The sequence below is a fragment of the Acomys minous genome (assembly GCF_964271855.1).
Source record: "Acomys minous genome assembly, chromosome: 3".
In the NCBI taxonomy this organism is placed as follows: domain Eukaryota; kingdom Metazoa; phylum Chordata; class Mammalia; order Rodentia; family Muridae; genus Acomys; species Acomys minous.
In genome coordinates, this window is record NC_140485.1 from 29,062,178 (window position 1) to 29,089,395 (window position 27,218).

A 27,218-nucleotide genomic window follows, 5' to 3' on the forward strand; every position below is an offset into this window, starting at 1 on the left:
CGTATGACAAGGCTGAAAGAACTCTGGTGAAAAAGTAACTAGAGATTGTTGGAGTCGGCTACGTAAGTAATCAGTGCAGGTGCTTAGATTTCAGACCCAGCCAGGAGCAGAAGTGAGCAGATCTGATTTTAGGAAAGGTTTTACTGTTGACCCTGGCTAGACCTAAAGGGGAAAGGCTTTGTGGGAGGGGGCGGCAGGGAAAGGGGGCTTGAATTTTTTTTTCTTTCTTTTTAAAATTTTAGTTTTTCGAGACAAGAGTTTCTCTGTGTATCCTTGGCTGTCCTGGACTCACTTTGTAGACCAGACTGGTCTTGAACTCACAGTGATCCGCCTGCCTCTGGGCTTGAATTTCTAAGAAGGGAGAGTGGGCATGAAAAAAGGCAAGATGCTTTAGGAGCGGCTAACTTTGATGACAACCTGGCCCTTTTCTCTTTTTCTTTCTTTCTTTTTTTCTATTTATTTGTATACAGTGTTCAGCCTGCATGTATGCCTGCACGCCAGAAGAGGGCACCATATTTCATTATAGAAGGTTGCAAGCCACCCTGTGGTTGCGGGGATTTGAACTCAGGACCTTTGAAAGAGCAGTCAGTGCTCTTAACCTTTGAGCCATCTCAACCAGCTGAATCCTTTTCTTTTCAGTCTTCTCACCAACACCCAATTCTTACGTTGCTCTCCTGGGGGTGCTGCTTCCTTTGGGTTCCTCTCACAGTTAACTTCTCACCAGTCTGTAAACACACTGGGGAGGTCACATTGGTGCGTGTGGTGTGTTGTTTGTTTGTTTTGTTTTTTAAGACAGGGTTTCTCAGTGTAGCCCTTGCTGGCCTGGACTCGCTTTGTAGACCAGGCTGGCCTAGAACTCACAGCGATCCACCTGCCTCTGCCTCCCGAGTGCTGAGATTACAGACGAATGCCACCACGCCCGGCCCACATTCGTGTGTGTGTGTGTGTGTGTGTGTGTGTGTGTGTGTGTGTGTGTGTGTGTGTGTGTGCGCGCACACTTGTACGCTGCCTGCGAGCACGGTGGTGAGTGTGGAGGACACTAGTTCCAGTTTTTGCCTCTGCCAGTGGTGCTGTGTGCGTGGAAAGGGCTGCGTCTTCAGTACACTAAACGCGTGTGTTCCAAGCGTCTGTGTAGAGATTAAATACTGCAGGCTCCGCAGCTGGGCTCAGAGGCAGTTTAGAGTGACCGTATTTAAGCCAGAGCGCAGTCGGCGGGGCGGCCGGGCGGAAGCTGAACACTAGCGGCGGCGGAAGTGCTGTTACGCACGGGCAAGATGGCGGCGCCCAGCGGGCCCTCGTTCGAGTAGGTGGCTGCTTGCAGGGACCCGCTTGTCCTCAGGCTCACCCGCAAGTGGCTCAGGCGGAGAATCCAGGAGCAAGGTGTCTGATTAATTTTTTTTCATAACCTGCTTAGGAGTCTTGGCACAGCAGTGGCTGAGGCCCCTGGGTTACACAGCTCTTCTTTTAGAGCCGCACGGACAGTCTCATGGTGGCCAACGCGGGTGATCCGAGAGGCTTAAGTACCTAGAACCTTAGGCACGGTCTCGGGACAGGTTGTGTGGCCGGAGTATAGGCTAAGATGTAAGAGGCAGTTCGAAAACCCGATAAATCCACTGTTAGTTTTCCTTAGCCTCTAAATTAATCTGTAAGAGTTATCCTTATTGTAATTCAGGATGTAATTTGTAACAAAATGGATTTTAGACAAATACCGCACCCCTGGAGTTTGTGGGGCAGTACTTTGGCTTCTTTACCTACCACGGAACTAACTTTTCATTCATTGAGGTTTATTTATATAACAGGTGCTGTGGTAGGCACTTTTCGGGCAATAATCTTTTGCTGCTGTTTTTCTTTTTTTTTTTTTTTTTTTTTTTTAAGGTTTCATGTATGTCAGGCCGACTTGAAACCCCTTATCCTCCGTCCTCCACTTCCCAAGTGCTAGGATTACGGGTGTCCAAGCCCTGTGCATTTTACGGACTTGAAACTGCTTTCGGAATAGCTTAAATAAATTGCCTTATTTTACCTTAGTAAGTAGTGGAGGTGGTGTATGATTTCTGACTTACTGATTATTAACGTTGCTGCTAAACTACCCATAACAGCCCCCTCACCTCGTGTGTGTGTGTGTGTGTGTGTGTGTGTGTGTGTGTGTGTGTGTGTGTGTACTGGGCATGAAACCAGTTATGCATGCTAGGCAAGCACACTGCCACTGACCTACACCTGAGCACACACACAGATACACAAACACGGGTGTCTCATATACTTGGAACTAACTATGCAGCCCTGAGGGCTGGCCTTGTTTTCAGCTGTCTGCCTCGCTACCTGCATGCTGTTTCCATGCCTGGACATTTATAGCCTTGTGTGCAGTCCTCTGCCCAACGTAAAATCTGAAAAAGCTTTTTTAGTGTTTTTTATTTTGGGGGGGGGGGTTTGGGAGGGCAAGGTCTTGCTATATTATAGCACAAACTGTCTTGGGACAAATTATTCCTTAAGTTACACACTCACGTGATTATTTTGACATTTATGTCCCCTTTAGCCCTTGTGTTAGGGGTGGTTTTTTTTTTTTTATACTTGCCTGGTAACTATAGTTATCACATCTGATCCTGCATAGGAGTGGGTGCAGAGTAAGGAAATACATTTTCACTGTATTCTGACCTGTCTTGCCTCTCCCTGCTTACTGTTTTCAGAAGATGTTGGTGGGGCTGGGGAGATGGCTCAGCAGTTAAGAGTGCTGACTGCTCTTCCAGAGGACCTGGGGTTCAATTCCCAGCACCCACATAGTGGCTCACAACTGGCTGTAACTCCTGTTCCAGGGGATCTGACACCCTCCCATAAACATAATGCGGTCAAACACCAATGTACATATAATAAAATAAAAAGAAGAAGATATTGGCTTACTGGGCACTCGGTTTACATTTTAGTTTTGTTACATCGTTTATGTATTTAGTGGAGGGGTAGCACACATGCCACACTGTGCTCATGGAGGTCAGAGGACAGTGCAGGAACTGGTTCTCTTTTTTCACTATGTGGGTTGGGTTGGGGGTTGAATTCAGGTTGTCTGTCTTGGCAACAAGTATCTATCTTTCTTTCTTTCTTTATTTCTTTCTTTATTTATTTTGAGACAGGTTTTCTCTGTGTAGCCTTGGCTTTCCTAGATGTAATATGTAGACCAGGCTGGCCTGGAACTCACAGAGATCCATCCACCTGCCTCTGCCTCCCAAGTGCTGGGATTAAAGGCGTGCACCACCACGCCTAGCTAAGTTTATCTTTTATCAGTGTTTTTTTTTAGTATATATACAAGGTTTTAGTATATATACAAGATTGCTACTAACATCATATAATTTGAGAAAAGTTTGAGAGTTTTGTCACCCACAGAGTGTAAACTAGCTAAATTGTCTATACTAACTTTTTGGTTGTTCTTTTGTGTTTTGTTTATTTTTATTTTTGAGACAGGGTTTCTCTGTGTAGCCATGGCTGTCCTGGAACTCACAGAGATCCTTGTGTCTCTGCCACTCCAGTGCTGGGATTAAAGTGTGTGCGTGAAAAAACTGGGTGTGGTGGCACACACCTTTAATCCCAGCACTCAGGAGGCTGAGGCGGGCGGATCGCTGAGAGTTCGAGGCCAGCCTGGTCTACAAAGTGAGTCCAGGTCAGCCAAGGTTAACACAGAGAGACCCTGTCTTGAAAAACCAGGGGGAAAAAAAGTGTGTGTGTTTTATTTTATTTACCTTTATGTGCATTGGTGTTTTGTCTGCATGTATACCTATGGGAACATGTTAGATCTTGGAGTTTCAGACAGTTGTGAGCTGCCCTGTGGGTGCTGGGACTTAAACTTGAGTCCTCTGGAAGAGGAGTCAGTGCCTTTAACTGCTGAGCCATCTCTCCAGCCCCCTGTCATGGTTTTTTGGTTTTTGTTTTTTGAGACAGCGTCTCACTGTGCAGCCTGGGCTGTCCTAGAACTAACTTTGTAGACCGTGCTGGCCTTGAACTCACGGAGACCCATCTATCTGCCTCTGCTTCCCAAGTGCAGGAATTAAACTTGTGGACACAGGGTTTCGTGTATCTCAGGCTGGCTTCTGAACCCACTGTTTAGCAAAAGTTATTTACCCTCCTGCCTTCACTCCCAAGTATTGGCTATAACTAATTTTATTAGATTGTTGGCAGGGAGGGCTGATAGAGAAAGAAATGGCAACGAGGAATGGATTCACATTAACTCATGAAAAAGGTCAAGGTAGTTAGTGTTCAGGCCTAAAGGCTGCTGTCTTGTTGCTCTTAGGGGTGAAGGAGAGGAACGCTTCTTACCCACAAAGCAGTGCCGGAAGGAGTTGCACAGAGCTTACAGCCCCAGTGTCATTATGCTGTCCAGACCAAAGCCTGGGGAGTCTGAGGTGGACCTACTGCGCTTCCAGAGTCAGTTCCTCGAGGCTGGTGCAGCCCCAGCGGTGCAGCTGGTGAAAGGAAGTAGAAGGCCTGGTGATGCTCAGGCAGACGGGCTCCCACCGCTGGACCGTCGGGATGTGGTGCAGATGGACAGTGAGTGCCTGTAGGCGAGGGCCTGAGGGGAGAGGGGTCAGCCTGAGGAGGCTAAACTCTGCTCCAACTGTAACACTGTTGCTGACATTTTTGTTTGTTTGTTTGTTTGTTTGTAAGTATTCTGTATTGTCTGTGAGAAAGGGACTCCACTGTGACTCTAGGTTGTTGAGCACAATCTGACTTTGAACTTGTGGCAATCTTCTTAGTCTCTGCAGATATTGAGCCGCCAGGTGTGCCCCATACCCAGCTCTGCAGCTCCATTATACAGATAAAGAAGCTGAGGTTCAGAGAGGTTGAATGTCGTACCCTAGACAGCACAGCTGGAGCCAGGGCCTGGAGCAGCTGGCTTCTGCTCGTTCCCTGATGGTTCCTTAGGAATGCGTGAATATACTCAACACCTGGATCCTTTTTCTTTCAGCTCTCCCAGATTTGCCCCCTGCTCTGGTTCCCGCTCCTGCAAAGAGAGCTAAGCCTAACCCTGGCCACCCCCTGCCTCAGGATGAAGACCCTGAGGAGAAGCTGAGCAGACATGATCAGCACATCACCACTGTCTTGTCTAAGATCATTGTACGCATCAGCCCAGCCGGGTGGGGGAAGGCATCCCATTTGGGAGAGAACAGGGTTTATGGGCAGAGGGTGCTGCAGAAAGCTAGACTTTAGCACCCCTCAGTCAGATTGGGGCTTGGTTAGAACCACCTAGTCTGGATCCAGCATGGGTTCGTGAACTCTTGGAATGAGGTCACGGGGTCACTGGAACAGGGTGCAGGCTGGAGAAGCTGTGCATCTTCATTGCTTTGTGTTTTGTTGCCTTCGTTGCCACAGGAACGAGATACAAGTTCAGTGACTGTGACTCTGCCTGTGCCCAGTGGTGTTGCTTTCCCACCTGTGTTCCATCGCTCACAGGACAGACAGGTAAGCAGGAGTCACCTCAGATGTAGTCTTAGTCGGGGCTTCTATTGCTGTAGCAAAATACCAGGACCAAGAGCAACTGAGGGATGAAAGGGTTTATTGATTTTTTATTTTTTTAAAAGATTTATTTATTTATTTTACATATGAGTACTCTGTCTGCATGTATACCGGCATGGCAGAAGAGGGCATCAGATCTCATTATAAATGGTTGTGAGCCACCATGTGGGTGCTGGGAATTGAACTCAGGACCTCTGGAAGAGCAGCCAGTGCTCTTAACTGCTGAGCTATCTCCAGCCTGAAAGGGTTTTTGTGTTTTTTTGTTTTGTTTTGTTTTGTTTTTGGTTTTTCAAGACAGGGTTTCTCTATGTAGCCTTGGCTGTCCTGGACTCGCTTTGTAGACCAGGCTGGCCTCGAACTCACAGCGATCCACCTGCCTCTGCCTCCCGAGTGCTGGGACTAAAGGTGTGCGCCACCACGCCCGGCGGGTTTTTGTTTTTTGTTTGCTTGTTTTGGTTTATTGTTTTTCGAGACAAGGTTTCTCTGTGTAGCCTTGGCTGTCTGGACTCGCTTTGTAGACCAGGCTGGCCTTGAACTCACAGAGATCCTCCTGCCTCTGTGTACCACCACACCTGGCTTTCAGGCATCTTTTTTTTTTTTTTTCAAGACAGGGTTTCTCTGTGTAGCCTTGGCTATCCTGGATTCACTTTGTAGACCAGGATGGCCTCTAACTTACAGAGATCTGCCCATCTCTGCCTCTCGAGTACTGGGATTAAAGGTGTGAGCCACCACTGCCTGGCACAGGCATATTCTTAATTAGTGATTGATGGGGAGGGCCCAGCCTACTGTGGGGGTGCCACCCTGGGCTGGTGGTCTTGGGTTCTATAAGAAAACAGGATGAGCAAGCCAGTAAGCAGCACCCCTCCATGGCCTCTGCATCAGTTCCTGCCTCCAGTTTCCTGCCCTGATGGAAGTGTAATTGAAAATAAACCCTTTCACCCAGGTGTGGTGGTGCACGCCTTTAATCCCAGCACTGGGAAGGCAGAGGCAGGCGGATCACTGTGAGTTTGAGGCCAGCCTGGTCTACAAGGTGAGTCCAGGACAGCCCAGGCCACACAGACATCACCATACTACCATGTCCCCGAAGGCCTACTTCCTCTGAGAAAGTGTCTTTTCTCTTTGTTCCAGAGCCTTGGTTTAAGAAGCTAAGGAAAAAACAAGTAATTAATATCAACAACTTGGGGTTTTCTCTTTGCCCTGTAGGCGAAACTGGCAGCATCAGGCAAGAGGAGCATCTTTGCCCAAGAGATTGCAGCAAGGAGGGTGTCAGAAAGCAGAGTTTCATCAGCTAAGCAAGCTGTCCCCAACCAAGACCCATCACAGGGTGAGTGCTGCTGGGCTGAAACTGCTTCAGCTTGGTCTTTTTTGTCTCTCAGAAATGTATTCTTTTTAGTAGTGATGGAGTGGGGCAGAGACAAGATCTAGTGCATGCCAGTCTGGCTTTCAACTCACCACGTAATGGAGGGTGATTCAAAATTTGTGATCTTTCTGCTGCCACCTAGACTGTTGGAAATGCAGATGTGTGCCATCATGCCCAATTTATGTGGTTATAGGGATCAAACCCAGGGCTTCCTGTATCCTAGCAAAGATGTGCGTGCAAGCAACAGAGCTCTGTTCCATCCTCAGCCTAGCAAATGTACATTTATTTCTTTTCTTTAAAAATTTTTGCTGGGAAGTGCTGGTGCATACCTTTAATTCCAGTACTTGGGAGGCAGAGGCAGGCAGACCTCTGAGAGTTTGAAACCAACCTAGTTTACAAAGCCAGTTTCAGGACAGCTAGGGCTTCACAGAGAAACCCTCTCTGAAACAAAATAGAACAAAAACAAAAAAGAAAAAGGAAAAATATACTAGTAAAAATAAAAATTCTGTCTAGATTTATTAACGTGTGCTTGTGTTTTGCCTATTCATATGTGTGTATCATGTGCACTCTCGGTGCTCTCTGAGCATAGAGAAGGACGTTAGAGTCCCCAGAACTGGAATTTGGATTGCTGTGAGTCAGCATATGGGTGCTCAGAACTGAACCTGGGACCTCTGCACCAACAGCGAGTGCTCCTAACTCCGGAGCCATCTCTCCAGCTCCCTCAAGCATACTTTTAATTGATTTTAGAAACTACTAAGGGCGGGTGAGTAATTAATTCTGCCACTAATCCTTGAAAGTTGCATCATCTACAAAATTGAAAGCCAAGGCATGCTGGGCAGTGGTGGCGCATGCCTCTAATCCCAGCACTCGGGAGGCAGAGGCAGGTGGATGGCTGTGAGTTCGAGGCCAGCCTGGTCCTCAAAGTGAGTCCAGGACAGCCAGGGTGACACAGAGAAACCCTGTCTCAAAAAACCAAAAACAAAAAACAAAAAAAAAGAAAGGAAAAAACAAAACAAAACAACCAAGGTGTGGTGCTGGAGAGATGGCCCAGTGGTAAAGAGCGAGTGCTCCTGCAGGGGACCCTCCTCTGATTGCTAAGTCCTGCGTCAGGCAGCTCACAGCTATTGTAGTCCCAACTCTAGGGGTTCCTGAGCAGTGGCACATATGTGTACATGGCATGCCCACACACAGACCCAGTACACAGACACATAATTAAAAATAAAATCAATCATAAGGAAAACCCACAGCATCATATATCATTTTACATTGCATTCGTGGCCAGATACCCAAGCCAGGCTTTCGTGTTGTGCGTGTCTTGGTGCCTTGCTCATGAAGGTTTTCATGGCACTTTCCTTGGCAGTCCCTTCCAGCTGAGGCTCATGGGAGTCTGAGGCAAGAGGATCAAAGGGCAAGGGCAGCCTGGGATACATAGCAAGACTTTTTATTGAAAGGGGAGAAGACTGAGTGGGCGTTCGAATTGTCTGGTAGAGACAGTAAAGATCGTAAGCCAGCTGGACAGTGGGGGCGCGCGCCTTTAATCCCAGCACTCAGGGAGGCAGAGGCAGGTGGATTGCTGTGAAATTGAGGCCAGCCTGGTCTATACAGTGAGTCCAAGACAGCTAAGGCTATACAGAGAAACCACGTCTTAAAAAAAAAAAAAAGATTATTGATCCAGTTTTCATGAGTGGTGTGAATGAGCAGGGAAGAGCATGAGGTAATCTGTGTCGGGTCTGATGGGAGGTTCAGGGCTGCCTTCCCATAGAAGTCTGTTGGGTTTTTTAAAAGATTTATTTATTTTATATGGATGAGTGTTTCACTTGCATGCACGCCTGGTGCCCTCAGAATTCCAAACAGAGAGTTGGATTTCCTGCACCTGAAGTTATGGGCGGCTGTGAGCCACCATGTGGGTGCCGGGAACCGACTCTGGGTCCTCTGCAAGAACAAGTGCACTGAGGCCTCTCTCTAGTCGCAGCCCCCACCTCATTAGGTCTTAAGGGAAGAATGAATGTCACCTTGCCTCCCCAGAGTGTAGGGGGCTGTGTGGTGTCCATTCTGTGTCCACAGATGCTCCAGGGCCATCACAGGTCTCAGTGAAGAGACCAGAGGATCTCGGTAGAACCAGGAGATAAAACTGACTGTGCACTTCTTTCAGGTGCTGTGCCCTGTGACACATCCTCCTCTAGGGACAGTGACAGCCAGCTTGCAAGGCCTAGCCATGGCTTCCACAGACCGAATTTGATCACAGGGAAGGGGCTCAGGAGCCAGGCAGCTGAGCAGGAAGTCCAGACCATCCATGAAGAGAATGTAGCAAGACTGCAAGCCATGGATCCTGATGAGATCCTGAAGGAGCAGCAGCAGCTACTGGCTCAGCTTGGTATGATCGCCAGGCCTTCCTGCTGGGGCAAGCTAAGCAGGGGCTGCCTCTTGCTAGGGAAGGCCTACTGTGGTGTGTGTGTGTGTGTGTGTGTGTGTGTGTGTGTGTGTGTGTGTGTGTGTGTGTGTGTGTATACACACACTCTGGCCCTCAGGTATTCTAGGCAAGTGCCTTACCACTGAGCCGTACCTCCAACCCCTAAAGGAGTAGAGGGAAGCGGTGAGCAGCTAAGGTGTGTACAAGTACAAGGCAGACATGCTGTATTTATTTATTTAGTGGCATGGGAATGGATGAGCTATATGCTGAATACTTTCATGCATTTCTTTGTCCTTAAACTGTTCCTCTACTCCTGGGAGAGATATGGTATTAACTTAATTTTACTAACAAACAAACAAACCAGGCTCTGGTGCTCAGGGCAGTGCGTGGCCTGTAACCCCAGCACTTGGGAAGCAAAGGAAGGAAGAACCGAGTTCCTCCTCAGCGACATGGCTAGTTTGAGGCCAGCCTGGCTCTGTGAAACGCTTCCTCAAGAACAGAACACATGAGGCTGATGAGACTGCTCAGAGGGCAACGGTGCTTGTGAGCAAGCCTTTTGACCTGAGCTGCACTCCTAGAACCCATGAAAAGTAGAAGAGACCTGATTCCACCGCGTTGTCCTCTGACCTCCATGCACACCGTGGCACATGATACCTCCCTACACCCCGGTACTAACTTAAAACCAAAAAGTTCTCACTGGGCATGGTGGTGCACAGGTTTAATCCCAGCACTCGGGAGGCAGAGGCAGGCAGATCGCTGTGAGTTTGAGGCCAGCCTGGTCTACAGAGCGATCCAGAACAGCCAAGGCTACACAGAGAAACCCTGTCTCGAAAAAAAAACAAAGAAGCAAAACAAAAAACCCAAAAAGTCCTCAAAGGAAAAAAATATGAGGCTCAGAAATTAAAAAAAAAAAATTCTCCACAAGTCATATAGCTTGTGGGGAGCATAGAAGGATTTACAGGGGTGGGAGGAGTGCTACAGTTGGAACCCAGGGCCTTGCACATGCTTGCAAAGGGCTTTATGTGTCCAGCCCTACAGAATGGATTGAGACACGTGTAGGATTCAATCCAAGATCAGTGCTTCTGAGTGGTCTAGCCACGCCTGCCCCATTATGTATGACTGAACTACCTGCTGTAGTTCACACTGTGCTTTATTACGGCCATACTCTCTCCTCTGGTGTAACTGTAGTACATTCTATGCCAGAGCTTTCTTCTGGTCGGCCCTGTTCCCCACTCTACACGAGTGCTTGTGTGATATGTATTCAGTTTTTAGTAAATGTATGTATGAACTGACTGAGAGAAAATGAAAGAAATTGTTTGGCTAAGTGCTTTCCTTTGAGCTCTAGTCACTTGTTCTCTCCTGCAGCCACTTGAGACTGCTGACCTGGTGGCAAGCAGAGGTTCAGGCATAGGAACCCGTACCAGAGGACTGTGGAGGGCATGGGGCATGGGGATAACCAGGCCCCAGGGGCTACACAGGTGTGGGCTGGCAGGGTCATTACCAAGCCACAGAGTGCAGGGGGCCTGGGCCAAGGCTGGGAAGCAGTTTATGTTGCTCTTGGCACCCAGAGATGGGGAGCTTTCTGCAGGGGTCAGCTGTGCAGGAGGCCAGGGTGCCCACCTCTGCTTCTGACTCTCTCCACCTCCACCCTAGACCCCGGCCTGGTTGCCTTCTTGAGATCTCATAGCCATGGCCAGGAGCGGGCAGGAACAAAGGCCTCGATGGAGCAGAGCCCAGGAAGACGCTCAGGTCCTGTCGCTAAAGAAGAGCCCGTCACGTCAGCTGCCACTAGTGAGCCCAGGACGGAGGAGAAGCTGGAGCCAAGAGCCCCAGGTTCGGAGGAGAGACACCATCTTTTTGTGGATAGGAGTAGAGAGGAAAAAGGAACCAGGTGTGGTGGTGGCACAGCCCCTCCATTCCAGCATCCTTGAGTGGCAGAGTGAGGTGGGTCTCTGTGAGTTTGAGGCCAGCCTGATGTCTATATATCAAGTTCTAGGACAGCCACGGCTACAAAAGAGAGGAGCCGACTAAGGACATGGCTCAGAGGATAAAGGTGCTTGCTCCCAAGCCTGCCAGCCTGAGTTAGACCCCTGAAACCTACGTGGTGGAAGAGAAAAACAGCTCCCACTGATTGTGTTCTGACTTGCATACACATGTGTACACACACACACACACACACACACACACACACACACACACACACACACACACACACACACACACACACACACACACCCTACCCTCATACACAGAAAACGTAGAAAAAAATGTCCTTTGTCCTTGGCCTGCTGAAGGGGAAGAGAGATGCCCTCTGCCCTTGGACATGGACTATTACTCTTCATTAGCGCCTTTCACTTAGCCCAGTCCTCATTTGCTGGTGCATGTCTTCCTGCACGCAGTGCTGTTACCACTGCTTCTGCCCACACCCAAAGGGGCAGCCAGGTGTGGCTGAGGCTGCCTACGCAGCCATCTTCCTGCTCTGGCTTTAATCCCTTTCTTTCAGTGGTGGGGGGAGGGGGAGATGGCAGGGCCAGGGGAAGGGGAGAAGACTTTGGACATGCCAGACCAGAAGCAGAGGCCAGTAGAAGCACTCATTTCCCAGAAACTAGATTATTCCATTAGGGATTAACAAAAGAGGAAATTGAGTTATGACAGCCGGAACCTGCTGCTCCTGGAGGACACTGGGCCAGGCAGGCAGGTTGAGTGGGGGTGGGGTGGGGTGGGGTGGGGTGGGGTGGGGTGAGGAAGCAGGAGGGTAGAGTAGAAGTGTTTCCACATCCTGCCCCATTGGAGTAGCAAAGCTGCCTCCTCCTCTTTGTCCCGTTGGCGTGCTCCTTCAGAGGGCTGGTTCCAGAGAGTGGACTGCTATACTTTCCTTGGCATGTGGTGCCTGTCTTCCTTTTCTGTCCCTCCTCTTCTTCCTTTTCTCCTCTTTGGACAAGTCTTTGGAGTCAGCACAAGGCTGGAGCCAGAACTGGCCGTGTCTGCTGTAGTTGAAGCATTCATCCAGTTGCCAGGGGTTGCAGCCCTCAAGCCACACCATGTAGCCATAGCCGAGGGGAGATGCTGCTAGGTTCCGTGCAGGGGCCCAGCAGCTGGGATCTTACGGACATGTGAGCTGAGCCCCTGGAGGAACACTGTGCTTCTACCTCCCTAGTACTGGCGCTGCCCGTGACCCCCCACAAAGAGTGGCTCCATATGGACACTGTTGAGCTAGAAAAGCTGCACTGGACCCAGGACCTGCCCCCGCTCCGGCAGCAGCGGACGAAGGAGGTGAGGGGGAACAGGTGGGCTGGGCTGCTGCTCTTCTGCCCAGAACTGGGGCCTGAGAAATAGTTCCTCTTGGCACTCGGCTTCTCTCCTATCACCCTGCCTGGCCCTAAGGCCACAGGAGCCCTGACCTAATCCTAAACGCCTTGAGATTAAATATGATGGAGTATGGAGGAGCCGCTGCTGCACCCAGCCCCGTCTTTTTCTTTTCCTTAGAGAATGCAGGCCCGATTCAGCCTTCAGGGAGAGCTCCTGGCACCTGACGTGGATCTGCCCACCCATCTGGGCCTGCACCACCACGGGGAAGAGGCGGAGGTAAGGCATGGGTCCCAAGGAGAGCGGGCAGCGCTTGATGGGTGTTTAACAACTGTGCAGGGAAGGAGCTCTGGCCAGCTGCCTTTGGCCTCCTGTGTGTCCTGGCCCAGCCCATGGTCTTGTGCTCACTCAGTTCCTCAGAGTTAAAATACTGTTCCTCCTACTCTGTTCTGGAACTCAACAGCCAGGCCTTGGTACTTTCCCTCAGGCCACTTCCTCCCTCATGGGGCTGCCCTCCTCTGGCCTAACTCACGCCAGCCCTTACCTTGGAACACTCCCCAGCTCTCCTTTGCTCACAGAATAAGGTCCTAGTTCCTCAGCCTGGCAGAGCAATCCACAGGCCCTTGAGCTCTGCCTCCTTTGGTCCTGTGCACCGCGCTGCTGAGGCCTCCACATGGTTCCCTGTTCTCACGGCCTAACATGGCTCACTCCAAAGGGTACCTGTATTCTATACCTGTACCCCGATTCCATGCTGGGCCACTGACGCTGTACCTGTCCACCAAGACCAATTCCTTTTCTACACCTGTCCTCTGATTGGAAATTATACATGAGCTATCATGCTTGTTAGCTTTATGTCACGATTGCTGTGCGCATGTCCTATAGTCTTCATCGCCTGAGGTTCCCGGGAGAGCGAGGCCTAGATATCACTTGTTTATCTTGCCTTTCCCTTGACACCTTCTGAGTCTTGAGGAGACACTGCCCGGTGTCTCGATTCCTTTTGACTTTTTGTCCCTGCACCAGCGAGCAGGGTACTCTCTCCAGGAGCTGTTCCACCTGACCCGTAGCCAAGTGTCTCAGCAGAGAGCACTAGCACTACATGTGTTGTCCCAGATCATCAACAGGGTGAGTGGACTTAAGGTCTGGTCCTGTCTAGCCCAGCCCATCCTTCACCCTGAGATCTCAGACTTTTCCTTTTTACAGTGGGTCAGGCTAGGGGGGAGGCAAATGCAGGCTCAGCGCCAGCAAGGGATCTGTGCACCTCCTGCCTCTCCAACAGTCTAATCCTCCTGTCCCCAAGGCCCAAGCTGGTGAGTTTGGGGACCGCCTGGAGGGCAGTATCTTGCGCCTCCTCTTGGATGCTGGTTTCCTCTTCCTGCTGCGCTTTGCCCTGGATGACAGGGTGGACAGTGTCATCGCAGCAGCCGTTCGGGCTCTTCGCACTCTGCTAGTAGCTCCTGGAGATGAGGTATGTCAGGGTAGGAGTGGGTTCAGAGGTAACAGGGCTCCGCCCCTCACCCTGGGCATGCCCTTTGCCAAGGCTTTGCAGGCAGGATAGAGAGGAGGGTGGCAGGTGGCAGCCTGGGAGCCTTGCCTCCTGCCATTGCCTCCTGCCATTGCCGTGTGTCAGGGAGGGAGAGTCTTGCCCGGTCCTAGCACCCTTTCTTGCCTTTGCGTCTCTTCCCATCTCTGCCCCTCCTCTGGCAGGAGCTCCTTGACAGCAGCTTCTCTTGGTATCACGGAGCTTCAGTGTTCCCTCTGATGCCCAGCCAGGAGGACAAAGAGGATGAAGATGAGGATGAAGAATCCCCAACAGAAAAGGCCAAGAAGAAGACCCCCGAGGAAGGAAGCCGCCCTCCTCCTGACCTGGCCAGGCATGATGTCATCAAGGTAGAGGGCAATTTGCATTCCCTTCCTTGACCTAGAGGGCAGGTTTGTTGGGCAAGAGGGGTCACCAAGACCTGGGTGTCCCCTTATATGGCAATGGGTTTCTTTCTGAGTCCTAGGGGCTCCTGGCTACCAACCTGCTGCCTCGGCTTCGCTATGTGCTGGAGGTGACCTGCCCAGGACCCTCTGTGGTCCTTGACACCCTGGCTGTGCTTATCCGCCTGGCCCGGCATTCCCTGGAATCAGCCACGAGGGTGAGAAGCAAAGGAGGGCAACAAATGGACAAACAGCCCCACGGGATCCTTTTCTTGTTTTGTTTTATGGTGGTTTTTGTTTTTGTTTTTGTTTTGTTTTGTTTTTCACTTTTTGTTGGTGGTGGTTTTTTGGTTTGGTTTTTTTGTTGTTGGTGGTGGTTTTTGTTTTGTTTTGTTTTGTTTTGTTTTGCTTTTGATTTTCAAGACAGGGTTTCTCTGTGTATCCTTGAATGTCCTGGACTCACTTTGTAGACCAGGCTGGCCTTGAACTCACAGCGATCCTCTTGCTTCTGCCTCCCAAGTGCTGGGATTAAAGGCGTGCACCATCACTGCCTGGCCTGGGGCTGTTGTTTTGAGATAGGGTCTCAAGTATAGCTCAGGCTGGCCTAGAGCTCACTGTGTAGCTCAGGCTGGCCTGACTTGTGGAAATCCTTTCTCAGCTTCCTGAGTCCTGAGATGATAGCATATGCTGTGGTCTATGCCCAGATGGTGGCCCTCATCTTGCTCCTCTCTGCCTCCCTTTTCCTCCTGTCTCCTGCAGGTTCTGGAGTGTCCTCGGCTATTAGAGACCATAGTTCAAGAGTTCCTGCCTACCAATTGGTCCCCCATTGGGGTGGGGCCTACTGCCAGTCTGTACAAAGTGCCTTGTGCTGCTGCCATGAAACTGCTTAGAGTCCTGGCTTCAGCTGGGAGAAATATTGCTGCCCGGCTGGTAAGCAGAGTGCAGGGCGAGAGATGGAGGGCATAAGGCAGGGCTGGTTTGGCCTGGGTTAGGCATGACCCCTGAACTCTGGATAGCTACCTCATCCCATCCTCCTCTTCCTCTCTGGTCCAGTTGCTTAGAAACTGGTCACCTGGGTCTGTTGGGCCTGATCTGGTGTCATGATGTGGGGAGGGTTCCTGACCCCAACGGTCGGGAGGTGCTGCATGCAGACAGTGCTCATCACACCTGCAGCCAAGTAGAAAAGTGCCAGCAGGGAGCACGCTGGCCGGTGAGGTGGCTCAGCAGGGAAATACTTGCTGCTAAGCCTGATAACCTGAGTTCAGTCTCTGGAACCCACGTGGAAGGAGGAGGAGGAGGACTCTTTCCATATGCACTTCTGACATTCGAGCACCTGTAGCCCCAAATCAATGCTAAAGAGGAAAAGATTAAGGAGGGAGTCAAGATTCCCTCACCTCTGCCCAGAGCCATAGGCCCTGCGGCATCATGGGGACTTAGACCAGGAACAGCTTGAGCCTCTTTCCAAGAGACCCGGGACTAGCTGCATGACCCCGACGCCCACACCGTCTCTTCTCCAGCTGAGCAGCTTTGACGTCAGGAGCCGTCTGTGCCGATTCATAGCTGAAGCTCCACAGGAACTGGCCCTGCCACCTGAGGAAGCAGAGACACTGAGCACCGAGGCCTTCCGGCTGTGGGCCGTGGCTGCCTCCTACGGCCAGGGCGGTGACCTTTACAGGTTAGGCAAGGACAGGCTCCTCACAGTGCCCTGCTGCTGACCTGCCGCTTCCCTCCAGCTTTGTTCAAGGTCCCAAGGGGAGGCCAAGAGCGTGAGGGATGTCTGCTGGGTGTGAGCCTGCCTGGGAGCTGGGACCTACCTGCTGGGGAAATCAGATGTCAGTTCCCGGGGGTGGGGGGCAACCTTGAAGATTTGTCTTTGCCACTTTTCAGGACCTAGCCTCGCACACACGTCTCTGTGCTGGGGCTCTCTCCCTCCTCCTCTTTCACCAGCCTGAAGCTCCTGGCAGGTTGTGCTTTGCGCCTTCATCATGGTCTCTTCACACAGTGAAGCCAGTTGTGTTTTCCCAGGGAGCTGTACCCAGTGCTCATTCGGGCCTTGCAGACGCTGCCTACAGAGCTCAGCACTCGTCCCCCACAGCCCCTGTCCATGCAGCGGATGGCCTCTCTGCTCACACTTCTTACCCAGCTGACCCTGGCCGCCAGCAGCACACACCCTGAACCCACTAGGTAGGCCAGTTCCAAGCCTGCCAGCAGGCACGGCCAGCAGCCACCCTAGGACAGATGGGAATGCCCCTCCACAGGGAGGGTGGCAGTTGCTGAGGGGAGTAAGGCGGCCAGACCCTTACCCTGCCCCTTCTGGCACTCCTGCAGTGGCTCTGCTGAGTCCTGTGTGTCAGCCACACCTTCCTCAGTCACCTGGACGCAGGTGTCTGGACTTAAGCCACTGGTCGAGCCATGTCTGAAGCAGACCCTGAAGTTTCTACCCAGACGTGATGTGTGGGGTGCCCTGGGCCCAGTGCCCAGTGCCTGCCTTCTGTTCCTGGGTGCCTACTACCAGGCCTGGAGCCAGCAGGTGAGTGCAGCCTTCCTTCACTGGAGCCCTACCCACTTTCTCCTGTCCCTACTCCACTTCCCCTCTTCTCTACTGCCACCTTCCCCACTGCGCCCCTCTTCTGTGGCTTTGGGAGTAGGTATTTGTAGATGTGGTGCTGAGCGTGGAACCCAGAGCCTCACACACCCTAGACAGTCGCCTCTCTGCTGAGCCCTACCCTCACCTCTGCACTCCTACTTGTCTTTTCTACTTCTCTTTCCCAGTGGAGCCTTCAAGAATCATGTTGCTGGGATCCTGAGCAGCAGCCCAGCTTCTGTCTATGCTCCTCAGGCACCGTAGATGTTGTGTACTAGAGCAAGCTCAGGGCTGTCCCTCCTTCAGCAAGGTCAGGCTGTGGAAGCTTCCAAACAGATTTGTTTTTGAGACCCTTAGCATGGTAGGAGTGGTCTGGGTATTTAGGGCTAGGAAAATGGGTATTTTGGTCCATCGGTTCAGTGAACACCTTGGTCCTCCAGTCAAGCGTGTGCCCAGAAGATTGGCTTCAGGACATGGAGTGCTTGTCGGATGAGGTCCTACTGCCACTGCTGAGCCAGCCTTCTCTGGGCAGTCTGTGGGATGCCTTAAGGTATGTTCTGTGTAGGCAGCTGGGGAACTGTGGGATGGAGGCAGCTCCCCCCCCCCCCAGAGGGGGCTCCTGGGTCTCCCCAATCCATCCTAGGATGTGGCCCTTCAGGGGCCTAAAGGAACCCAAATTCCCAGCAGGGAGCAGCCCTGGGCTCCCCTCAGCACTGCATTCTCCCTGCAGGCCCTGCTCCCCGCTCTGCAATCCGCTGTTTTGTGCTTCTGCCCCTGAAGCTCTCCCCAGCCTTGTGTCACTGGGCTGTGCAGGAGGTTGTCCCCGTCTCAGTGTGGCTGGCTCAGCCTCACCCTTCCCGTTCCTCACCGCCCTCCTCTCTCTTATCAACATTCTGGTCCGGACCCACAAGGGCCTTTGTGGACAGGTAAGCCTTGATGCTGGGGACAAGGTAATAGGGGTAAGAAGGGGGAGGTGTCAGGAAGAAAGATGGCCTCTTTTTTTCTGAGTGGCTGGGAGGGGGCAGCGATCTGGGGAGCCCTAGAACACATCAGAGTCAATTTCCAGATCTGAACAGACGTGTTTCCTCAGCTGGCCGCTGTGCTGACTGCACCAGGACTCCAGAACTACTTTCTCCAGTGTGTGGCTCCTGCGCCTGCCCCACAGCTCACACCCTTCTCTGCCTGGGCCCTGCGCCACGAGTACCACCTGCAGTACCTGGTGCTCTCCCTAGCCCAGAAAGCGGTGGGTCCCTGTGTGCAGGGTCAGCCCCACCCCATGCTCTCGCCTGCCTCTCTGCTGCCTGTGCTCTTTCTACTGGGCCATGCAGCTCGACGTTAGTCCGTATTCCCTGGTTTCCAGCTTCCATCTTTCTGTCCATCCCCTCACTCTTCTCTGCTTTGTGCTCTCCCCGCTGCCCTCCCTGTACTGACCACTGCCTTGTCTTTCTCCTCTAGGCAACAGCACAGCCAGAGGCAGCAGCCAGAACGGCTCTCCACCATGCTCTGGCCTTGATCCTGCTGAGCCGCCTGCTGCCAGGAAGTGAGTACCTTGCCCAGGACCTGCTGCTGAGCTGTGTGTTCCGACTGGACTTCCTGCCGTAAGTCCAGGGGCTTCAGGCTTCCGGGGTTTGGCACTTTTGGATGCTGCTAATTTTTATTAACAAGGCAGCATCTTGGAGCCAGGAGACCTGGGTTTTAGTCTCTTTCCTTCACGTATTATATTTATTTTGTTATTCCCTCAGTAAAGTGAAGATGGGCTACTAACCTTTATTCCATCTGATAATGGGCCCTGCATGACAGTAGCTAAGAAACTGTTACAGGCCAGGTGGTGGTGGCGCACGCCTTTAATCCCAGCACTCGGGAGGCAGAGGCAGGTGATCGCTGTAAGTTTGAGGCCAGCCTGGTCTACAAAGCAAGTCCAGGACAGCCAAGGCTACACAGAGAAACCCTGTCTCGAAAAACCAAAAAAATGGGCCTGAGAGATGGCTCAGAGATTAAGAACACTGACTGCTCTCTTCCAGAGGTCCTGAGTTTAATTCTCAGCAACCACACGATGGCTCATAGCCATCTGTAATGTGATCTGACGCCCTCTTCTGGCCTGCAGGTGTACATGCAGACAGAGCCCTGTATACATAATAAATAAATACATCTTAAACAAAAACAAAAACAAACCTGTTACATAAGCTAGGGACAGAGTTGAACAGTAACACACCTGTTGACACGTGAGGCTGGGACTCAAGGGACGCCTGGCCTGCTGATACACGCCTGTGGTCCCAGCACTTGCCCTCTGTCCCATCTCCTAACTGCCGTGCAGTACTGTGGAATGAGAGGCTGTGAGGGCAGCAGAAAGGCGCAGGATTGACTGCGGCAACCCTGGAGAACAGGGACAGCTGTCTGTGTGCTGTGGCTCCAGCCTCAGTTTTGGCTTTTGGTTCCTGTTACAGGGAAAAAGCATCAGGGGGTCCAGAGGCAGCTGACTTCTCTGATGGACTGTCCTTAGGGAACAGTGGGGAGCCTCAGTGTAGACGAGGAGCTCTCCTCGTTCAAGCTTGCCGGGAGCTCCCCAGCATCCGCAGCTGCTACCTGGCCCACTGTTCCCCAGGCCGCGCCGGGCTGCTGACCTCCCAAGCCTTGTACCGTGGGGAGCCGCTGCAAGTCTCAAGCCTGCTACTGCCTGTGCCCAAGGGGCCACTGCTGCCCACTGACTGGCCCTTCCAGCCGCTGATACATCTCTACCACCAGGCTTCAGATATTCCCTCTGGGCTGCCTGCTGCTGACACTGTAGGCATCGCCACGCGGGTCCTACAGTGGGTGCTCGTTCTAGAGAGCTGGCGCCCTGAGGCCCTCTGGGCTGTGCCTCCTGCCGCCCGCCTGGCACGGCTCATGTGCGTGTACCTGGTGGACAGCGAGCTATTCCGAGAGACTCCCATACAGCACCTGGTGGCAGCTCTTCTGGCACAGCTCTGTCGGCCCCAAGTCTTGCCAAGCCTCAACCTGGACTGCCCGCTGCCTGGCCTGACCTCTTTTCCTGACCTCTATGCCAGCTTCTTGGACCATTTTGAGGCCGTCTCCTTTGGGGACCATTTGTTTGGTGCTCTGGTCCTCCTTCCTCTGCAGCGTCGGTTCAGTGTCACCTTGCGCCTCGCCCTCTTTGGGGAGCATGTGGGAGTTTTGCGTGCACTTGGCCTGCCTCTGACTCAGGTATGTGCTCAGTCTGTCGAGGCCTGCCTAGGGCCCCTGCACTAGACCCTGGGACGGCCCTGTGTGGTGTGAGGCCTGCCTAGGGCCCCTGCACTAGACCCTGGGACGGCCCTGTGTGGTGTGAGGCCTGCCTAGGGCCCCTGCACTAGACCCTGGGACGGCCCTGTGTGGTGTGAGGCCTGCCTAGGGCCCCTGCACTAGACCCTGGGGCGGCCCTGTGTGGTGTGAGGCCTGCCTAGGGCCCCTGCACTGGACCCTGGGCGGCCCTGTGTGGTGTGAGGCCTGCCTAGGGCCCCTGCACTGGACCCTGGGCGGCGCTGTGTGGTGTGAGGCCTGCCTAGGGCCCCTGCACTGGACCCTGGGCGGCCCTGTGTGGTGTGAGGCCTGCCTAAGGCCCTCATTGTACTTCTTTGAAGGTATCAAGACGGTAGAGAAGAGAAGGGCTCTTACCACGGTATCTGACGGGTTAGGCATTCAGATTATTAGTGTTTGTTTTTCTTTTTCAAGACAGGGTTTCTCTGTGTAGCGTTGGCTGTCCTTGAACTCCCTCTAGAGTCCAGGCTGGCCTCGATCTCAGATCCACCTGCCTTTGCCCCTGGTGCTGGGATTAAAGGCTGCGCCCGGCAGGGATGCGTGTTGTTCACAAGGTTTGGCTTCTGCTTGTAAACTCCTACAGTCTGAATGAAAATATGCTAAAACCGAAACCAAAAATCATAGTTTGCTATTTTGTTTTGTGTTATTGAGACAGGGTTTCTATGTGTAGCTTTGGCTGTCCTGGAATTCGCTCTGTAGATCAGGCTGGCCTGGAACGCACAAAGATCCACCTGCCTCTGCCTCTCTGAGTGCTGGGATTAAAGGCGTGCGCCACCACCCGGCAAAATCATAGTTTTGCTTTTCTGTTTTTTCGAGACAGGGTTTCGCTGTGTAGCCTTGGCTGTCCTGGGCTCACTTTGTAGACCAGGCTGGCCTCGAACTCACATCGATCCACCTGCCTCTGCCTCTTGAGTGCTGGGATTAAAGGCGTGCGCCACCACTGCCTGGCTTAAATCATAGTTTTTAATTACTCAGATTCTTGGCCTGTTAAATCAGAATTCAGAGAAAAATTTAAAAGATCAGCATGGACATCCCTTAAGGAAAAGGTGTTTGGAGGAGAGAGGTTGACCTGATGTTAAAGTTTGGGGAGAATTTGATTTTTTTGAGCGATTTCTCTGGAGCGCTTGCCATGAAGTGAAGTTGTAAGAGTGATCAGGTCAAAGGTCAGCCCACAAGTAAAGAGAACCAGGCCTGGTGACAGAGGCCTATAACCCAGTCTCTCAGGAAGCTGGGGTTAGAAGTTCAAGGACAGCCTGGGCTCTACAGACTTCTAGTCCAGTCTAGGCTACAGACCAGACAGTCTGCATAGCAACAGGTGCTAAGGATGCTAGCTCAGCTTTATAGAGCCAGCTGCCATCCCAGCCCCACATTTGATCAAAGGAGTAAGGCAAAGAAACAGAACAGGGTACCCAGTGTCCTCAAGTTCTGGTGCATGCATGAGCATGTACACCTGCACATAAATTTTAAAAATTTAAAGAATTTTATAGTTACCCATAATGTTTTTATTTTTATAAGTTTTAGAGTTAGTATAGTGGCACATACCTTTTATTTTATTTTCCTTTTTGGATTTTTTGAGGCAGGGTTTCTTTGTATGTAGCCCTGGCTGTCCTAGAATTTACTTTGTAGACCAAGCTAACCAGGAATTCACAGAGATCCCCCTGGCACTGCCAGGCATGGCTCAATGCCTTTAATTCCAGCACTTGGGAGACAGAGGCAGGTGACTCTCCGAGTCTGAGGCCAGCCTGGTTTACATAGATGTTCAGAGCCAGAGCTACATAAAGACCCTGTCTCAAGAGGAAAAAAAAGTTTTTGAGGCAGCGTCTTCCTTTGGAACCCAGGCTGGCCTTAGTCTCTCAGTTCCCCTACCTTAGCCTCGTGTGAGTTCAGGGATGACACACATGCTTCCACTCCCAGCTCAACAGAGATCATTTTTATTTGTGTTTTTGTAGTCTCTTGAATACTTGTATATTTTTATAAAATTGGAATTACTGCAGAATGAATTTTTTCATTTAACCTTAAGTACTTGCCATCATTAAATACTCTTTAAGAATTCAATACTGGAGCCAGGTGTGGTGGCACACGCCTGTAAGTAATCCTAGCACTCGGGAGGCAGAGGCAGGTGGATCGCTGTGAGTTCGAGGCCAGCCTGGTCTACAAAGTGAGTCCAGGACAGCCAAGATTACCACAGAGAGACCTTGTCTCGCAAAACCAAAAAAAAAAGAATTCAATATTGCCAAGCATAGTGGCACACACCTGTAAGTAATCCCAGCACTAGGCAGGTTGAGGCAGACAGATTGCTGTGAGTTCAAGGCCAGCCTGGCCTACAGAGTTCCATGACAGCCAGGGCTACACAGAGCCATGTCTCGAAAAACCAGGAAAAAAAAAATCAGGTGTGTGTGTGTGTGTGTGTGTGTGTGTGTGTGTGTGTGTGTGCTCGCGCGCACTGGAAATGGAACCCAGGGCCCTATGCATCTATGCTCAGGCTCTGAGCCATGCCCCAGCGCTAGTCTTTGCTCTTTAGCTCTCATCCATGCACTAAGGAAGGGAGGTGTCGTTTTAGGACCTGGCCTCTGCCCTTAGGTTCCATGTGACCAACAGTCACTGTTGCTGCTGCCGCACATTTTCACCCTGGCCCTCAACATCTCATTTCCCTCTGTCACAGCTGCCTGTGCCTCTGCAGTGCTACACAGAGCCTGCTGAAGACAGCCTGGCTCTCCTTCAGCTCTACTTCCGGGCCCTGGTTACTGGCGCACTCCGCCCACACTGGTGCCCTGTCCTCTACACTGTAGCTGTGGCTCATGTCAATAGTTTTATCTTCTCCCAAGACCCAAAGAGCTCAGTAAGTCACATCCCTCCCCTCAGAGGGAGGGAGGACGCTGGTGGGCCAGTGGGGATGGGGTGAGGGTTAAGCAAGCTGGCTGTGCAGGCCCTGGCTTAGCTCCCGTGTTTGCTCCTAGGATGAGGTGAAAGCTGCCAGAAGAAGCATGCTGCAGAAAACATGGCTGTCGGCAGATAAGGTAGTGTTGTGGGTATGAGGAAGGTCAAAGCTACAGGGGCTGAGGAATCAAACCTCAACACACTTGGTGGTTTTGCCCTTTCTTACAGGGGCTGCGGCAGCATCTCCTCCACTATAAGCTCCCCAACTCCAGCCTCCCGGAGGGCTTTGAGCTGTATTCCCAGTTACCTCTCCTGAGGCAGCAGCACCTTCAGACGTTGCCCACCGAGGTGCTCCAGAAAGGAGTGAAGACGTAGGGCACTTGCCACCAGCTGGAGACGAAGGTTCTCCTGGGGCGGCAGAGCTCTGCTCATGCAGAAGAGCGTTGTGTTGTAAGGGGAAGTGGGAGACAAAGGAACACAAGGCTTGCCTTCCCGAGGGCAGCCACGGCTACACAGAGAAACCCTGTCTCGGAAAAAAGAAAAAACAGAAGGAACTCTTATTACTGGAGCTCAGGATCTGGGGCTTCTGAGGGCTGTGCTAGTGTGGAGGGTGGCTTTGCGATTTACTCCATGGTGGGCACAGGACAGTCTGAGTACAGCTGTCCTCACCCACCTCCAGCCTTCACCAGGCCAGCGTGTATGGTTGCCCTGCTACACAGGAAATAAATCCTTTTCTAGTCTAACTGATCTGGACTGGTTTTTGTCATTTCAGAGTTGGTAGCAAGGTCGGATTATCTTGAAGAGAGGTGGGAGGTAAAAAAAAAATCTCCATCTGGGGACAGCAAATGTGTGTCCTGGGAGTTTGTGACAGTGACAATGCTCTCGGGAGAGGGTGTGTTCCTGGAGAACTCTGCAGGCCCCTGGAAATGCAGGGTGAAGCCAAATGCCAGCCGGATGGAGTGCTCTTCATACGCCGTTCTCAGTGGCCTTTTCTTCTTTAATGTGTGTGGATGGATGGATGGATGGCATGTGAACAGAGCAGGAAGATGATTGGATCCCCCGGAGCTGTGGTTGTAGGTGGCTCTGAGCTGCCTGCCGTGAGCACTAGAAACCACACGTGGGTGCACTTAACCCCATGCTGTCCTCCAGCCCCACACAGTGGACTTGCCTTAGCAGCACTATGACTGGGGAGAGTAGAGCAAAACAAAAACTGTCTTATTTCATTTTATTTACACCACTGCGCTCAGCTTTTTAACTTTTAAGTTACATTTTATTCAGTGTGTGTGTGTGTGTGTGTGCGCGTGCGTGCATGCGTGCGTGTGTTTATGTGTGTGTGTGTGTGTGTGTGTGTGTGTAAGGGGGTGAGGGTCAAAGAGGCACTTAGAGGCGTCTCTTTTCTCCTTCTATCCACTATGTGGGCTCCAGGGATCTAAGGCCATCAGGTTTGGCAGCAAACACCTTGTTGAGCCATCTCACTGGCCCTATATGTTATTTTCTACAGGGTCTCATGTAGTTCAGGATGTAGCTCAGGCTGACTTTAACTCCGTATGTAGCTTAGGGTACCATTGAGCTGATCTTCCTGCCTTTAGCTCCAAAGTGCTGGGATTATAGGCATGTGTCATCACACTGCTTGCTTTTTGGCTTTTCTTTTCTTTTCTTTTTTTTAAAGATCTATTTATTAAGTATACAGTGTTGAGACTGGAGAGATGGCTCAGAGGTTAGGAGCACTGTCTGCTCTTCCAAAGGTCCTGAATTCAATTCCCAGAAACCACATGGTGGCTCACAACCATCTATAGTGAGATCTGGCACCCTCATCTGTAGTGAACATGTACATGCAGGCAAAACACTTGCTGTTCTTCCAAAGGTCCTGAGTTCATTTCCCAGCCAACCATATATAATGAGATCTGGTGCCCTCTTCTCGTGTGCAGGCACACATGCAGGCAGAGTACTGTATAAATAATAAATCTTCTAAAAAATAATAAAATACAGAAATGTTATGGGAATACAGTTTTGTTAAATTCTAGCTGTGGAATATGGAGCTGCTTCAGATTGTCCACAGCAGTTTATAATTTGCCTCTTGCTCTATCAGGGACATGATTTTTTGCCAGCTGCAGATAGTTTTGCACGTGTATGACATTTGGAATTCTGGGGACTCTTGGGAGAGTACCAATATAAATGCTAGAGCCCAGAGGGGGAGGGGGATGGCGGCTGCTGTCCCTCCTCCTGCTGCTATTGCTGGTGGCTGTTGCAGTTTGTCAAGTGGTCACACAGGAAGAGATAAGAAACTGAAAACCCAGAAGATCAAACTTGACATAAGGAACTCGATGCCCCCGATCAGCAGGAAGTAGTCTTAACAACAATTTCCCTTCCCCTCTAGCTTTTCTCTCCTTCCTAGTGTTGGGGGGTTGGAAGGATGGAAGAGAGTGAGGAACCCAGAAACACTGGCTACAACTATGTGCATAGATGTTTTGCCTACATGTATGTCTGTGCATCGTGTGTGTGCCTGATGCCCCTTTGGAGACCAAATGAGGACATCAGATGCCCCTGAAACTGGAGTTACAGATGTTTGTGACCCATCATGTGGGTGCTGGGAATTGAGCCCTGGTCCTCTTAAAGAGCAGCCAGTTGTCTTAACTGTTGAGCTTGCAAGTCATCAGGAGAGGTCCACTATGGCCCTGTCACTGGTGTTTGGTTATGTTTTTTTGAGACAGGGTTTCTCTGTCCTAGACTCACTTTGTAAACCAAGTTGGCAATTCAACTTCAGCCTTCAGGTGTTAAGACACAGGCCTCAGCCATGAACTTTTTGTTGTTGTTTGGTTTCTCTGTGTAACAGCTCTGGTTGTCCTGGACTTTCTTTGTAGACCAGGCTGGCCTTGAACTCACAGAGATCCTCCTGCCTCTGCCTCCTGAGTGCTGGGAGTGTGCCACCATGGCTCAGCCATGAACTTTTTAAAAAAACATTTATTTATTATGTATACAATGTTATGTTCTTCTGCATATACCCATGCCTGCCAGAAGAAGCAGCAGATCTCACTATAGGTGGTTGTGAGCCACCATGTGGTTGCTGGGAATTGAACTCAGGACCTCTAGAAAAGCAGTCAGTGCTCTTAACCTCTAAGCCATCTCTCCAGTCCTCAGCCATGAACTTTCTAAAACCCAGTATATGTTTATTGGGATGGTTCTCCCTGATTTTTTTTAATGGATACTCTTTTTTAATTAGTTTTTTTTTTTTAATTTCCTGTGCATTGGTGTTTTGCCTACATCTGTGTGAGCATGTCAGATGCCCTGGAACTGGAGTTACAGACAGTTGTGAGCTGCCATGTGGGTACTGGGAACTGAACCTGGGTCCTTTGGAAGAGTAGTGAGTGTTCTTAAGCACTGAGCCATTTCTCCAGCCCTGTTCTCCCTCATCTTGATGCAGAAGCTCTTAGTGTGCTCCCTCCCTAAGGAACATCCTCCTGTAACCCCTGTTTTCCCTTTTGTAGGCCAGCAGATGACAGGGGGGCAGAGAACACACAAGTCTATCTGTGCAGGGCTGATGACCATGGGGGATTTTGGTATCCTGACTGGTTCACACCCATGAAGTAGAAATTAGCACTACTACCAGGTGACGTCCTATCTCTTTCCTCTTTCCTTCTCTAGATGGTTGAGGAAATCCTTTGCTAAAGATTTATTCTGAGGGTTTTAGAGATGGATCAGTGGTTAAGAGCCCTGTCTGCTATTCCAAAGGACCCAGGTTCAATTCCCAGCACCCACATGGCAGCTCACAACTGTAACTCCAGTCAAGGGTTCTGACACATTCATACTAATGCACATAAAATAAAAAAAGAAAGAAATTATTTTTAAAAAATATTTTTTCTTGTAGGGAGGTTCTATTTTGTTTTTTGCTTTTCTTTTCTTTTCTTTTCTTTTTTTCCGTTTTTGGTTTTTGGTATTTGTTTGTTTCTGTTTTTGTTTTTTGAGACAGGGTTTCT

General features: G+C 51.0%; 1 protein-coding gene across 4 annotated transcripts; it reads left to right on the plus strand.

Moving 5' to 3' along the window:
* The first annotated feature begins 862 nt into the window (after positions 1-862).
* Positions 863-23,987, plus strand: RPAP1 (RNA polymerase II associated protein 1). Of its 4 annotated transcripts, XM_084775560.1 has the most exons (26): positions 863-1,380; positions 1,876-2,024; positions 4,271-4,527; positions 4,946-5,094; positions 5,350-5,439; positions 6,697-6,817; positions 9,006-9,227; positions 10,917-11,096; positions 12,421-12,536; positions 12,750-12,848; positions 13,590-13,691; positions 13,846-14,034; positions 14,274-14,456; positions 14,573-14,707; positions 15,249-15,419; positions 16,007-16,164; positions 16,515-16,673; positions 16,818-17,019; positions 17,514-17,623; positions 17,804-17,999; positions 18,164-18,316; positions 18,529-18,671; positions 19,518-20,274; positions 23,030-23,206; positions 23,325-23,384; positions 23,473-23,987. In XM_084775560.1, exons 3-26 carry the CDS (start codon positions 4,350-4,352, stop codon positions 23,617-23,619), a joined length of 4,197 nt encoding a protein of 1,398 aa, XP_084631686.1. In that variant the 5' UTR covers positions 863-1,380; positions 1,876-2,024; positions 4,271-4,349; the 3' UTR covers positions 23,620-23,987. The 4 variants fall into 4 exon arrangements, with proteins under 4 accessions (XP_084631686.1, XP_084631685.1, XP_084631687.1 ...); XM_084775559.1 differs by lacking the exon at positions 1,876-2,024 and having other exon boundaries at positions 864-1,380; XM_084775561.1 differs by lacking the exon at positions 1,876-2,024 and having other exon boundaries at positions 864-1,380; positions 13,867-14,034.
* Positions 23,988-27,218: the final 3,231 nt, after the last annotated feature.